General features: G+C 44.9%; 1 protein-coding gene and 1 long non-coding RNA gene across 4 annotated transcripts in view; both read right to left on the reverse strand.

The window, feature by feature from the left end:
- The window catches only part of LOC138979842 (uncharacterized), a 162,212-nt gene that overhangs the window by 94,527 nt on the left and 53,909 nt on the right, over positions 1 to 13,776 (reverse strand). The gene's annotated exons all lie outside the window — the stretch shown is intronic.
- Positions 1 to 13,776, reverse strand: part of LOC138979840 (ATPase inhibitor mai-2, mitochondrial-like) — a 41,626-nt gene that overhangs the window by 1,371 nt on the left and 26,479 nt on the right. The window contains exon 5 of one of the 3 annotated variants that reach the window (XM_070352594.1): positions 1,348 to 1,428. In XM_070352594.1, the coding sequence (XP_070208695.1) occupies positions 1,348 to 1,428 (81 nt within the window). Of the gene's footprint in view, positions 1 to 1,347; positions 1,429 to 1,529; positions 1,611 to 2,282; positions 2,364 to 13,776 lie in introns of all 3 variants that reach the window. The other 2 variants (XM_070352595.1, XM_070352593.1) reach the window with 2 other exon arrangements.

The raw sequence follows: 13,776 nt of genomic DNA on the forward strand, positions 1-13,776 counted from the left end.
CTTCATAGTCTCTGTGAAAGCTGCATAAATGACCCGATCGAGTCCTACTCAGCTGTTTGAGATACAATTATACTAATTTGATTACCATGCTTAAGGAGCATATCCAAGGGATCAGTGGTGCACTAGAAGTAGAATGTAAATTAATATCCTAGGATTTTTAAAAAACAATTCTTAATATGACGTATAGTGCTTAAGACAACAGAAAGAATCACCTACATTGACCTGTGGTTGAAAGTGTCAGCATATTTTTATTTTTTTTACTTTTTAACAAAACACACATTCTGACTTTATTTTTCAATGAATAAATGGCCAGATCGAATACCAAAAGGGAACACTGTAACCATAGACCAGACAAGAAAAAGTGAGAGGTAAAGGTGAAACCTGCTGAGGTGCACAAAGCAAAACTGCATGGGGTTGCCACCCAACTGGGTGGGAACAAACCGCTACATGCATGGGTCTGGTTGGTTAAAATCACAACAAATCTCAATAGACGATGTTGGAAAATAACACCGTCGGGCTTGTTTTGATTGTGAAACTGAGTTTCTTGCTTTTAGTGAGACAAACAATCCACACGTGCTCCTTGTCCACGTGTTTCAAACACACCCCTCGCTTAGCGGCCTGTGGATTGTTTGTCCCACTAAAAGCAAGGGTATTCACTCTTTCACAACCCATACAAACCCGACAAAATTACTTCCAGAATTCGTCTATTTCAACCAATCTGACCCGGCGGCTGTGTACCACCCACTTGGGTTTCACTCTGTGCACCTGAGCCCAGGTAACTGAGACAACTCTTTCCAAGACTTGCTTTTACAGCTACCCGACAGCCTCTGATGTCTAGCTGAAAGAGCAAACTCACACACTCTTTACACTGCTCACTACAGCGGCAAGCAAATTCAAAACAAGTACATATGTATAGAAAATTCAACAAAACTGCAGGTTCATGTAATAAATAACTTCTATACAAAAGGTATTTCGCAAATAATCCAAAGTGAGAGTAACAATATCCATGCACTCACTGCATGCAAATGAAGACACACACACATAATTATAGCAGAACCACATAAAAAAGCATGCTATGCAAAAAATAGGGGAAGGTTGCTCTTACTGGAAACTAGGAAGAGGTGCTCTTGATCAAGACGTGTTAGGGAGATAAAAAAAAAACTAAGAGGAGATTGTGGTGTTACCGATGATACTAATACTATGTCTTGCAACTTTTCTTATTCTTCGAACTACCGACTATGAAAGTGGAAAGGTTTCAAAGGACTCTTGAAGCAAACAAGTCAAACAGCCTTTTTGCTTAAGTGTCAAAGTAAGCTAGCACTCATGCTCGATTCAAAGACAGCGTACCTGGTGTTCCCGAATCGCTTTCTCGTGGTGGTCTACCTCCTCTTCCAAATGTTCTTTTATACGTTGAAGCTGAAGTGCTTGCTAGAGATGGGGGGGTCAAGGGAGAAGAAGAAAGAGAACAGTTTAATGAAAACAGAAACTACAAACATGCAACACTGGCTTGGCCCCGCATGCAGTCTGACCTGGTGTTCGCGGATGGATCTCTGATGGTGGGCCACCACGTCGTCTACCTGTTCTCTAATACGATCTAGCTGAACCCCTTGCTGAAAGTGCCACAGTAAACCACAAAGGGCAAAGAAAGGTTAAACTGATGAGCAGTCCAGAAAGAAAACCATGCAAGGTGTGTTGCGTTAATTAGCATGCTGAAAAGCAAACATGAGTGCTTGGAAAACTGGAAGCAGTAGACATCAGTCTAGAATGTTTTACTGGTAAGAATTTGTTTAAAAAATCTACAAGCATGCCTGTTAATTTTTTTTTTATATATATATATAAAGCTAATTCTGGATTTTCTTTTATCAAATAAGATTGGCAAACTAAACTGACTAACAAGAGAAGCTAAGTAAAATAAAAATCAGATTTAGAACTAGGGTACAGGAAGGAGGAAGCACTCATGACTGACATCTTCTGCAAGATACAGGGGTAATGGGGAAAAAAATTACATTCAAGTCGGTGTAAGGACAAACCAGAGCTGCACATAAAAAAACAAGACCCACTAAATAATCCCGTGGTAATTGACCTTGCAAGAAAAAAAAGGGCAGTTACTGTTAGTGTCTACAAATACTGAAAGCACCTCAGGCAACAAAACAAAACATGTATACACTGTACAAGGAAGCCAAGAATGGAAACATGTAGCAGGAGCAAACCAAGGCAGCCAGCAGTGCACACACAAAGAGGACCTAATGAAGTATAAGTGTGTACAATGAGGGAACAGGAACCTTGTGATCGTCAATCTGGTCTTTGTGGTAGTCCACTTCATCTTCCAGGTGTTTGCGAAGCTTCTGCAGCTGCTCTCTTTCCTGAAGGCACATTCACTCATGTTAACACCTTTCATGGCTTAAAATCACTGCACCTGTGGTGTACCCATCTGTCACTCATCCCCTCTAAAAACAGCCAAAGGCTATACTTTTAATACTCTTGGAAGAGTACTGTTTGTGGCCACTTTGAAGTGGATGAGAACAATCTACTGACAAGAAGAATGAAGCCTTCATTATCATAAATAACAAGAAGAGCAAATGCTCATAAACTCACCTTTCGTCATTCATAATATGAATCATAAGCAAAGTATAACTGTAGCTCTAACACTATAAACATTCCAGAAACTGATAATATCCTACTTTTCAAAACCACTCTGACCTTGAAATTTGATCAGGATCAGTCAGTTGTATGTCTACAGATCATTAAATCAAACATTTTTATGAAGTTTAAAAGCATTATAACTTCCATAAAACGTTCAAGCAAAATGCTGTCATAACCCCCCCCCCCCCCCCCCTTTTAAGACCTCCCCAAAAGACTCCCTCCCTTCTAAGCCCCAGTAAACTCAAATGTTCTGTTCATAACCCCTGTAAATTAACCCTAATTTTGAGACTTCCTCCTTTTAAGGCCTGCTTTTCTCAGATTTGTTTAGGTCTTAAAAAAGGGTTCCACTGAGATAACACTTGAACCCGCTGTGACCTTAAAAATTTGCCACAGGTCAACCAGACTTGGATTATATCTGGAAGTCATCAAAGCATGGAATTGTGAGAAGTTTCAAAGCTCTTATGAACCATCAGAGAAAATGAGAATTTGCTATGTTTTTACCCAGAACATGACCCCTGAAGTGACCTTGAAATTCTACTAGGGTTGCCTCATGTAGAGGTCATCAAACCCTTAAAATATCTGAAGTTTCAGAACTCTAGCTTAAAAATATGTGAATAAATAATAATTTTCTCTTTTTTGATCTGAACACGATCCCGTTCAGTCCTTGACATTTGACGAGGGTCAACCAAACTTGAGGTTTGTCTGAAAGTGATCAAAACCTAAAAGCGTATGAAGTTTAAAAGCTCACACTGGCTTACATCTGAGAAAATGTTAATTTACCATTTTTTTTAAGAGGAACTCAACCCCACCATGAAAGTGAAACTTGACAAAGGTCAACCACACTTGTGGCAATTGTCTGAAGGACCTTAAACCTTAGAAGTGTGCTAATTACAGACCTGGGAACCCCTGTTTTGTACTTGGAGTATTCTCAAAAAATTCTCAGAGTCAAAGATAAACAAGTCGCGTAAGGCAAAAATACAACATTTAGTCAAGCTCAGTCGAACTCACAGAATGAAACTGAACGCATTGCATTTTTTTCGCAAGACCGTACACTCGTAGCATCGTCTGTCCACCGCTCGTGGCAAAGGCAGTGAAATTAACAATCCAGAAAAGCGCGGTAGCGGTTGCGCTGAGGAGGATAGCACGCTTTTCTATATCTCTATTCTTTTTAACTCTCTGAATGTGTTTTTAATCCAAACATATCATATCCATATGTTTTTGGAATCAGGAACGGACAAGGAATAAGATGAAATTATTTTTAAATCGATTTCGGAAATTTAATTTTAATCATAATTTTTATATTTTTAATTTTCAGAGCTTGTTTTTAATCAGAATATATAGCTATTCTGATGAACACGTGGGGGAATTCGGGGGCTGTGATTGGATGGTCTCTTCCGATCATCAAAGCATAATGCGGCGGAAGTCGGCCATTTGACTCAATATCCAAAAGCATATTGTCGATAACAAAGACGCATGGTTCCGGTTTCTTCCACGTGTATAAAGTACACGCATACCTCGCCAGGTTTGTTTCTGTGACTAGTCGACAGACGATCCCATTTGCTTTGTGTGTGTTTTTGTTGTTGCTTACTGTACATGACATACATTACGTGTAAAATCCAGTTCTTTAACAGGCAACAAACCTTGCAAATTTCCAGAAGCTGCAATCTGAAGCGACCTATCTCTGATTCTAGCAGACGATCTCTCCAATGTTTAACACAAAATCAGCAAACTCTCCTGTCACATAGAACGTCCATTGTATAGTGCAATGTTGAAATGAAGTTAGGCCCCTACCGGTCTGAAACATTTAGTCGTTTCTTCTGAGACAATCCTTGTTCTCTTATCATCTACAGATTTACCGCAGTCTTCACCACGCGAATTCCCAACAGAAGTCAGACTTTCGAACATACAAAATACGTAGGCAAGCATGATACGTCATGACGTCATATGATTCCTAGCATATTGACGTAATGCTAAACATCCGGTTATCTCGAGTTTTCTCCGTAATACATGTCCGTGGGTTTTTCAATGTTCGGTTATTTCCGTGGCTTCATGCGGAAAGGGAACCGTCGTCTGCAATCAACGACATGGACCATTCTGGTACTTGTTGCTGACAAAAACATGATTTTAACACATAATTTAATGTCAAAAAAGCTATATAAACGCTATTGTGTTTTCATCGTAGCAATAGGGTCCGATATTTAGACTCGAACAAGTATAATGCGACTCGTCTTCGACTCGTCGGCATTATACTTGTCTCGTCTAAATATCGGGCCCTATTGCTACGCTGAAAACACAATAGCTGGTAATAACATATTTATATGTTTTTGGAATCAGAAAATGATGAAGAATACGATAAACGTAATTTTGGATAGTTTTATACAAAAATAATTTTAATTACAATTTTCAGATTTTTAATGACCAAAGTCATTAATTAATTTTTAAGCCTCCAAGCTGAAATGCAATCCCAAAGTCCGGCCTTCGTCGAAGATTGCTTGGCCAAAATTTCGATCAACTTGATTGAAAAATGAGGCTGTGACAGTGCCACCTCAACTTTTACAAAATGCCGGATATGACGTCATCAAAGACATTTATCGAAAAAATGAAAAAAACGTCTGGGGATATCATACCCAGGAACTCTCATTAAAAATTCCATAAAGATCGGTCCAGTAGTTTACTCTGAATCGCTCTACACACACACACACACACACACACAGAGACACACACACACACACACACACACCACGACCCGCGTCTCGATTCCCCCCTCTATGTTAAAACATTTAGTCAAAACTTGACTAAATGTAAAAAGAGACTGTAACATGCCAAAATCAAGAATAAACAAGTCGCGTAAGGCGAAAATACAACATTTAGTCAAGCTCAGTCGAACTCGCAGAACAAAACTAAACGCATTGCATTTTTTCCGTAAGACCGTACACTCGTAGCATCGTCTGTCCACCGCTCGTGGCAAAGGCAGTGAAATTAACAATCCAGAAAAGCGCGGTAGCGGTTGCGCTGAGGAGGATAGCACGCTTTTCTATATCTCTATTCTTTTTAACTCTCTGAACGTGTTTTTAATCCAAACATATTATATCTATACGTTTTTGAAATCAGGAACGGACAAGGAATAAGATGAAATTGTTTTTAAATCGATTTCGGAAATTTAATTTTAATCATAATTTTTATATTTTTAATTTTCAGAACTTGTTTTTAATCCGAATATAACATATTTATATGTTTTTGGAATCAGAAAATGATGAAGAATACGATAAACGTAATTTTGGATAGTTTTATAAAAAAAAAATTTTAATTACAATTTTCAGATTTTTAATGACCAGTCATTAATCCAAAATTTTAATAATAAATTTTCATTTAATTAATATACTTACCCAACTCACAGCAATTAACTCCAGTTCAGTGCTGGTAACGCTGTACGCGTCCCCTTGGTAACAAGGGAGACCACTCTAAAAAAGAGTGACCAATCCCATAAGGCCAGACTAATAACAAGTCCGACTTCCGTATGCGCGCGCATACGCCGCCATTTGTATCATTCCAAAACGAAGCCCAACTCACTACTTTTTTAGACCCCCATACCCCCACAGCGGGGAGGCGGGACGGAATAAACGATGTGAGTTGGGTAAGTATATTAATTAAATGAAAATTTATTATTAAAATTTTGGATTAAATTACATATCTTTACCCAACTCACATATAGCAGATTGCTACTATAGGTGGCGGGTACTTACCAAAATCATGAAAGCAGAACCTGTCCTGCGGCTACCATAGCCGGTAACCCGGAACTGCCGTCCTGTCTCAAGGAGGAGACGTCTCTGAGGTAAAAGTTGATAAACACATCCTCAGACCGCCAGTAGGCTGACTCCAGTACTTCGGCCAAACGGCCAGACCGGAGGACTGCCAAAGAGGAGGCCCATGCCCTTGCCTCATGCGTTCTTGCCGAAGTGAGAGGCAACACTGCCCTAACATCTCCAGACTGTGTTTTCCACCAGGCGTAAGCTTGTCTGATCAAGTGGAGACCCACTTGGTTAACGTTGTTTTTGCAATATCCTTACACCTTGCTGTGTTAAAGCTGTGGTCTATTTATGACTTTCCGGGGCTACGAGGTTGAAAAATAGGGATACAATCATGTACAGAATTCTGTACAGCAAACACTACCCGAAACCCCACCTATTCGGCGTGTATGACCTTGAGAGCTTCAGTCAACGCTTGAATTTTGCAGGGATAACATCCGGTTTGCTCTCTCAAGACTGATCATATTTTATCTTCAAGAGAGATCAAGGGGAAAAAATAAACGCCACGGCGAAGATTTGAACTCTCGACCTCGAGACTTCGTGTCTCATGTCCTAACCACTAGGCTACTGCGCCAATCGAGAAAAAGAAGGAAAAACATTGATATGAATTCATGTTATGTTATTCTTGAAGCAGCATGATTTATATCTCTATCCGCCCATTGTTCAGAAGTGAATACATGTAGTTGTCTGTTTTCAACTGCACAGAGCTTTGGAGAGATTCAATTACTGTTCTTGTCATTTTTCTTGCATGTTGTAAATAGAGATATCGCAGCTATTTGCATAGCGCGAATGTCGTGTAGCATGACGGTGTAAACATGTACTGCGATTCCGTGAAACATGTTTGCAAATAAAGGCAAATTTTGATAGCAATTTTTACGTTTTTGAATGGTAATTCAAGCGTAGAATGATATAAAATTATCAATTTTTTTATCTTTGAAAACACTAGTGAAGTGGCCTAGCGGTTAAGACATCGGCCCCGACATTTTGAGGCCCCGAGTTCGAATCCCTGCCAAGTCGTTTATTTTTTCTGCTCGATCCTTCTCGACAAATATGCTCAGCTCTGAGAGAGCAAACCGGATGTTACCACTGCAAAATTCAAGCGTTGACTGAAGCTCTCAAGTTCATACAGGCCGTATAGGTGGGGTTTCGGGTAGCGTTTGCTGTACGTACAGAATTCTGTACATGATTTTATCCCTATTTTTCAACCTCGTAGCCCCGGAAAGTCATAAATAGACCACAGCTTTAAGTGATATAAAGAGAAGCTTCTGGCTTTCTGAACGAATGTGCCGAGTCCGCGACAGGTAACTGCAGAGCGTTCTCACAGGACAATTAACCCATTTGGCCCCGGAGCGCCCGCTAGCGCCCCCTGTTTTTCTGCAGTGGCTGGCCCCAGAGCGCCCGCTACCAGCCGCTAAACACGTGTCTCAGGAGGGCGCGGCCATTGTTGTTGTTATAAACGAGACTCTCGCGGACGAGACTTCGTTGTTTTCGCGACTTCCTTCCGGTTATGCACATGTTTTCTTCTTGAAAATTGGTTCACTGTGAGAGGAGTAGCGATTTTTTGAAACTTCGAAATGGATACACGATCAAACGCAGAGTTTTGGTACGACTTCATGGGGGACTCGGACGATGACAACGATGTTTTTCAGGGATTTACGGACTTATACCTGTGTAAGGGACACTGTTTTGCTCAGTTTCATTTGGAACTGCTACAGTAGCAGCCTTCTGCAGCTTTTTCTTTTGTGGAGGTTGGACCCTTGCTGCAAGTCTGTGTGTTTTCAACAGTCTGACACTGTTTTGAAAGAGTATAAGAGACCAGACACTGATGTTGGTGCTTGCGTGAAAGTGAAATTTTGTACTTCTGATTTTTTTTTATACATTCCTGTGCTGTGTAGCTGCAAAAAAAAAATTGTATTTGAAGGAATGATGTTTTGTGCATCAAGGAAAAATACACAGGTGAGTCAAACTTTTCAAACAGCATTTTATTTCATTTTTTAAATGTTTGTACAAGTGACATGTGACGGAATTACTTCCCTGTACATGGGATTTCATAGTAAAATGGCTGCCGCTGGCCTGGGGTCAAATGGGTTAACTACATCTGGATCTCCAGGAGCAAGAATCTTGCTCAAGGGGGGAATGCTAATGACAGGAGAGATTTGGCCTGGTTTCTGATTTTTTGCAAGAAAATCCGGCCTAAACCTAAGTGAAATAGACCCATCTTTCTCGGTCGAGATATCTTTCGCTAACCCAGATAAAGCATGCACCTCGCTACCTCTACGAGACGTCGCGAGTAAGACCAGATAAACGGCCTTGTGTGTCAAATTAACCAGGCTGGCTGACTGAATAGGTTCAAACACATCTGAAGCCAAATAACGCAAAACCAGCAACAAATCCCAGGCTGGGAGCTGAGACTTAGAGCGAGCGGCCTTAAGGGAGGCTCCCTTAATAACACTAGAAATGACTCCGCTGAGAGTAATTTTATGACCTAGCTGCCGCAGCGTTGATGAGATAGCTGACCTTCTAACGCGAAGGGAAGAAGAAGACCCACCCTGATCTGCTAGCCAGGCCAAATGATTGGCCACCTGCATAGATCTCGGTGACAGGGGTTTAACCCTGTTACGTTCACACCATGTAACCCAGGACGACCAATGAGAGGAGTACACCGAGCTAGTCGACTCCCTATGGGCATGCTTCACAAACTTCAGAGTGGCAGAAGATGCCCCTGCCCTAAGCAAAGAGCTTCTGACAGAATCCAACCGTGTAGGTTTAGAACCTGAGGATTCTCGTGAGGGATGCCTGACCGGGGTTGCAAGAGTTCTCCCTTTCTTACTGCGAGGGGGATAGGCGGTCGAACCGCCAGTCGCAGCAAGTCCGGGAACCAGTGCTGGCTTGGCCATAATGGGGCAACCAAAACCAGCGCAGGTCTCTCCAAATCAACTTTCCTCAATACCTCGCCTAACAGACAGAATGGAGGAAATGCGTAAGCTGTCAGGTTTGACCAGTTCAGTTCCAGAGCGTTCACTCCCCACGCCAGAGGATCTGGGAAGGGGCACACGAATAGTGGCAGCCTCGCAGAGAATCTTGTTGCAAACAAGTCGACCAAAGGCTTCTCGATCTGTATCCAGAGTCGCTGCAGGGACTGATGAGACAGAGTCCACTCTGAATGGACAACCTTGTCTCCCCTGCTCAGTGTGTCCGCAAGGACGTTCAAGCTGCCCTTCAGGTAAACCGCTGACAGCCGTATGTGCCACGAATCGCACCAAGTCAGGATGCGGCAAGCACTGTCTGAAAGACTGAGAGACCGTGTCCCTCCCTGCCTGTTTACATAAGAAGCCACAGTCATATTGTCTGTGTGGAGCCTGACATGACTGTTCTTCAGGAAAGGCAAAAAAGCTTGGAGGGCCAAAGAAACCGCCTCCAATTCCAGCGCATTGATGTGCAGGGAGGACTGAGCCAAGTCCCAAACCCCTGACGTCATATGCTCCGCCAGAGAGGCGTCTGTGAAGAGCTCGTTCTCTGGCAACGGGCAGACGATCGGAACTCCCTGTGACACCCACGGGAGCAGCCAGACCTGCGTAGTCAGCACAAACCAGGTCCCTAGCGCTATCTGGACATCCCATCCCTGGGATGACTGATCCCACCGAGCCTGCAGTGCTGCCTGGAAAGGCCTTTTGTGCACCCTGCCTAGTGGGATCAGAGTCGACATCGACTCCATCTGACCAAGTACCGATGACAAAACCCGTACACTGGCCAGATTCTCTCCGTGAAGCGAGCGGATCAAGTCCTGGAGTTTGGTCACCCTTTTCTGAGAAGGGCGGACAGACCAATCTTGCGTGTCGAAATCCATCCCTAGATACGAGAACTTCTGGGATGGATCCAACTCCGACTTTGACAGGTTTATCGAAAAGCCGAGCTGAGCTGCCTGACTGAGGACTTTCCGAGTATGGACCCCGCAAAGGTCTCTGTCCTGATGGAGGATCAGCCAATCGTCCAAGTACGCACGGAGGCGCACACCCTCTTTTCTCACCAGAGAGCAGAGTTGTCGAACGACTATGGTAAAGATCCATGGCGCGAGAGAAAGGCCGAACGGAAGTGCCCTGAACTGGTAAGCCTTGTCCCCTCAGGGGAAACGCAACCATTTCCTGTCTGTGACATGCATCAGGACGTGGAAATACACATCTGTTAAATCCACTGACGTTGCCCAGTCCCCTGGACGCAGAGCCTCCCGTTCTGAGACCGGAGTCTCCATGGTGAATTTCACTACTCGAAGGAACTTGTTCAAAGTCGATAGATCCAACACCGGTCTCCATGCTCCCGAGGCTTTCGGCACTACAAAGAGTCTGCCGTAAAACCCCGGCGACCGTAGATCCGTGACTACCTCTATTGCTCCCTTGAGGAGAAGAGCTGTCACTTCCTTCTGAACAGGGGCCCTTGCCTCCAAGTCTCTTGGAGCTCTGCAAGGCGGCATTATCCTGGTAAGAGGTGCCTTTTCCTCTGACCAGAGAAGACGGAACCCCGAACGGACGATCCCAGTAACCCACTTGCTGTCCACCAGCTGCAGCCAGGAAGAGAGGGCCCTGGACGGGCCGCCCACTACAACCAGTGCGGGGGCTACCGGGATGGGCGGTTCGGGGGAGCATCATTGGGGGTGAGGCTTGCGCCCCGACCCCCTAGAGCCGCCAAAAGACTGTCCCCTCTTAGGGCAAGGCGCTCCGCGACCCCTACCCCTCGAGGCAAAGGACTGAGTCTGAGTCTTACCACCACCAGACGAAGAAGTCTGAGGCTTGTTAGACGACTGAGTTCGGCTTGCTCTGAGGCTTCTGAAAACCCTGTAGAGCGATACGGGATATGGCAAGATCCCTCGCGTCCTGAGTCTCTTTCTGAAGAGCGTCTAGGGAAGACTGGCCCAAAAGAGCACCCTCTGAGAATGGAGAATTCTTCAGGTTCTCAACAGTGGCCTTGTCCCGAATCCTAGAGCCTGCCAAAAACGCAGACCTCCTGGCAAGGACGGCATTGACTGAAGCAGACAGAGACATCTGCTCTTTGGAAACTCTAGCCAGAGTAGACAACAGAGTGGTCACATCCACAGAGGAAGCATCAAAGCGAAACTCAAATGGATCCAGTGAGGTAGCGATGGACCTCTGCAAAGTTTCAGAAACCGAGGAGAGCTCCAACAAAGATCTTCCTGTCTCCTCTACAGCTGCAAGAGAAGCGTCAGAGTATGGGACAAGCCTGTCCTTACTGTAGCCGTTTTCCCGTAACACAGCAAGTTCCGGTGAAACCGGAAGTACCGCCGAAGGCAACGCGAACGAGTCAATCAAGTTGACGGACTGCGGAGTCAGCTTGCCATTCCGGAAACCGGAAGCAGCCTGCTCCCCAGCCTTCGCAAGCCAAGGTAAGACATCATCCGGAGCCTCGCTATGTTGAGTCAACAGCGGAAACGGCGGACCACGTCTATTCTTGAGAACATTCGCCATCTCGAAAGCAATAGATGGCGACTCCCGGAAGCGGAAGCGAACCTTGTGTTCCTTCGCCGACCGGAAATCATCAAAAGCGGAGAGAGGTGGAGGCCGCTTCGACGAACTCTCGACCACCCCTTCCGGAAAATACCTAAATGCCGTCTCAGCTGCCAGTGACACTGCACTTGACAACCTAAACGGCATGTTCGGTTGAGTGTCTTCCGCCGTAGCGGAAGCACCCTCGTCAGCGTCTCCGTCCTGCTCCAAAGAGCATTCTGGAAGCTGACCCCCGGAGAGACTCGCATGGTTAAACCAAGAGTCAGCCACGCCAACAACTTCCTGCCCCCCGGGCGGAAGAGGATAAGTCCGATCCCCGTTATGCTCTGACCGAGAGGGCTTTGACAAATCCTTACGCTGCACAGGGCCCATCGACTCCACCGCCCGGGCGCTTTCGCGCAAGGGGTCGGCCGGGTTGTCAAGACTATCGCTGCTCCGCGAGCACGCTTTTTCCTCCTGTGAGCGCAACCCACTTTCGCCTGAGAACCCGGCTACTCGTGGGCTAGACCAACCTTTGACATGCCCCGGCATGTTCAGCAACGACACAAGGCGACCGTCACCATCCTGCGCAGCATGAACGTCGACATGAGTGACGAAACCGGAAGCAGCCGCGGAAGCGGAAGGCGAAGACCGGATCCGAGCAAGTGATGACGCATCCACAACACCAGAAGGAAGAGTGCGTAGCTCCGCCCTAGTAGAAGTCAAATCTGCGGCCAACGTCGAAACCTGCGAACTTAAAGTAAGCAACAAAGAAGCAACATCCGAGGGCAACAACCCGGAACTAACCGGCGCCCCCGAATCAACGACAGCTTTGACTACATGGCTAACCTTGTCTTTAACCATCAAAGGCAAAATGTCAGCCGGCGGATTATCAACAAGAACATCAATGCATGTGTTAGAGCCTGGTTCTAGAACAGAGACAGCGGTTTTTCCGGCACTCTTACTCTTTCTAGACACTTTCTTAGCGGGAGAAGCTGCAGCAGTCACCTGTCTCGAACTAGACTGCTTCTTGGCGTTCTCCGCCATAACAAAAACAAACTCACAACAAATTTTCTCTGAAAAATATTACAAGTCCGAAAATTGCGACCAAAACGTCGCCAAAGTTTCACAAAACAAGAAAGACCTCACCCAAACAGCATCAGGTGAAGACGCAAGCACGGCGGCAAACCAAGGGGAAAAGCCAAAGTCCAAAGACTAAAGGTAAAAGCTGACAACAGCCGGAGCGTACATAGACAGCGACCAGTCCCTTGAAACGCTGAGTGTGGAATGATACAAATGGCGGCGTATGCGCGCGCATACGGAAGTCGGACTTGTTATTAGTCTGGCCTTATGGGATTGGTCACTCTTTTTTAGAGTGGTCTCCGTTGTTACCAAGAGGACGCGTACAGCGTTACCAGCACTGAACTAGAGTTAATTGCTATATGTGAGTTGGGTAAAGATATGTAATTTAATTATTTTTTAAGCCTCCAAGCTGAAATGCAATACCAAAGTCCGGCCTTCGTGGAAGATTGCTTGGCCAAAATTTCAATCAATTTGAAAAGAAAAAAAATGAGATAGGGCAGGGATGTAGCTCATTTGGTAGCGCGCTGGATTTGTATCCAGTTGGCCGCTGTCAGCGTGAGTTCGTCCCCACGTTTGGCGAGAGATTTATTTCTCAGAGTCAACTTTGTGTGCAGACTCTCCTCGGTGTCCGAACACCCCCGTGTGTACAGTAAAACCTGCATCTAGCGGACCCTTATTTCGGCGGACACCTTTGCATAACGGACAATTCAAGTGAGGACGGATGTATTTTACTCTCAAAAACACCTTAA

The sequence above is a fragment of the Littorina saxatilis genome, linkage group LG11 (assembly GCF_037325665.1).
Source record: "Littorina saxatilis isolate snail1 linkage group LG11, US_GU_Lsax_2.0, whole genome shotgun sequence".
Lineage (NCBI taxonomy): Eukaryota > Metazoa > Mollusca > Gastropoda > Littorinimorpha > Littorinidae > Littorina > Littorina saxatilis.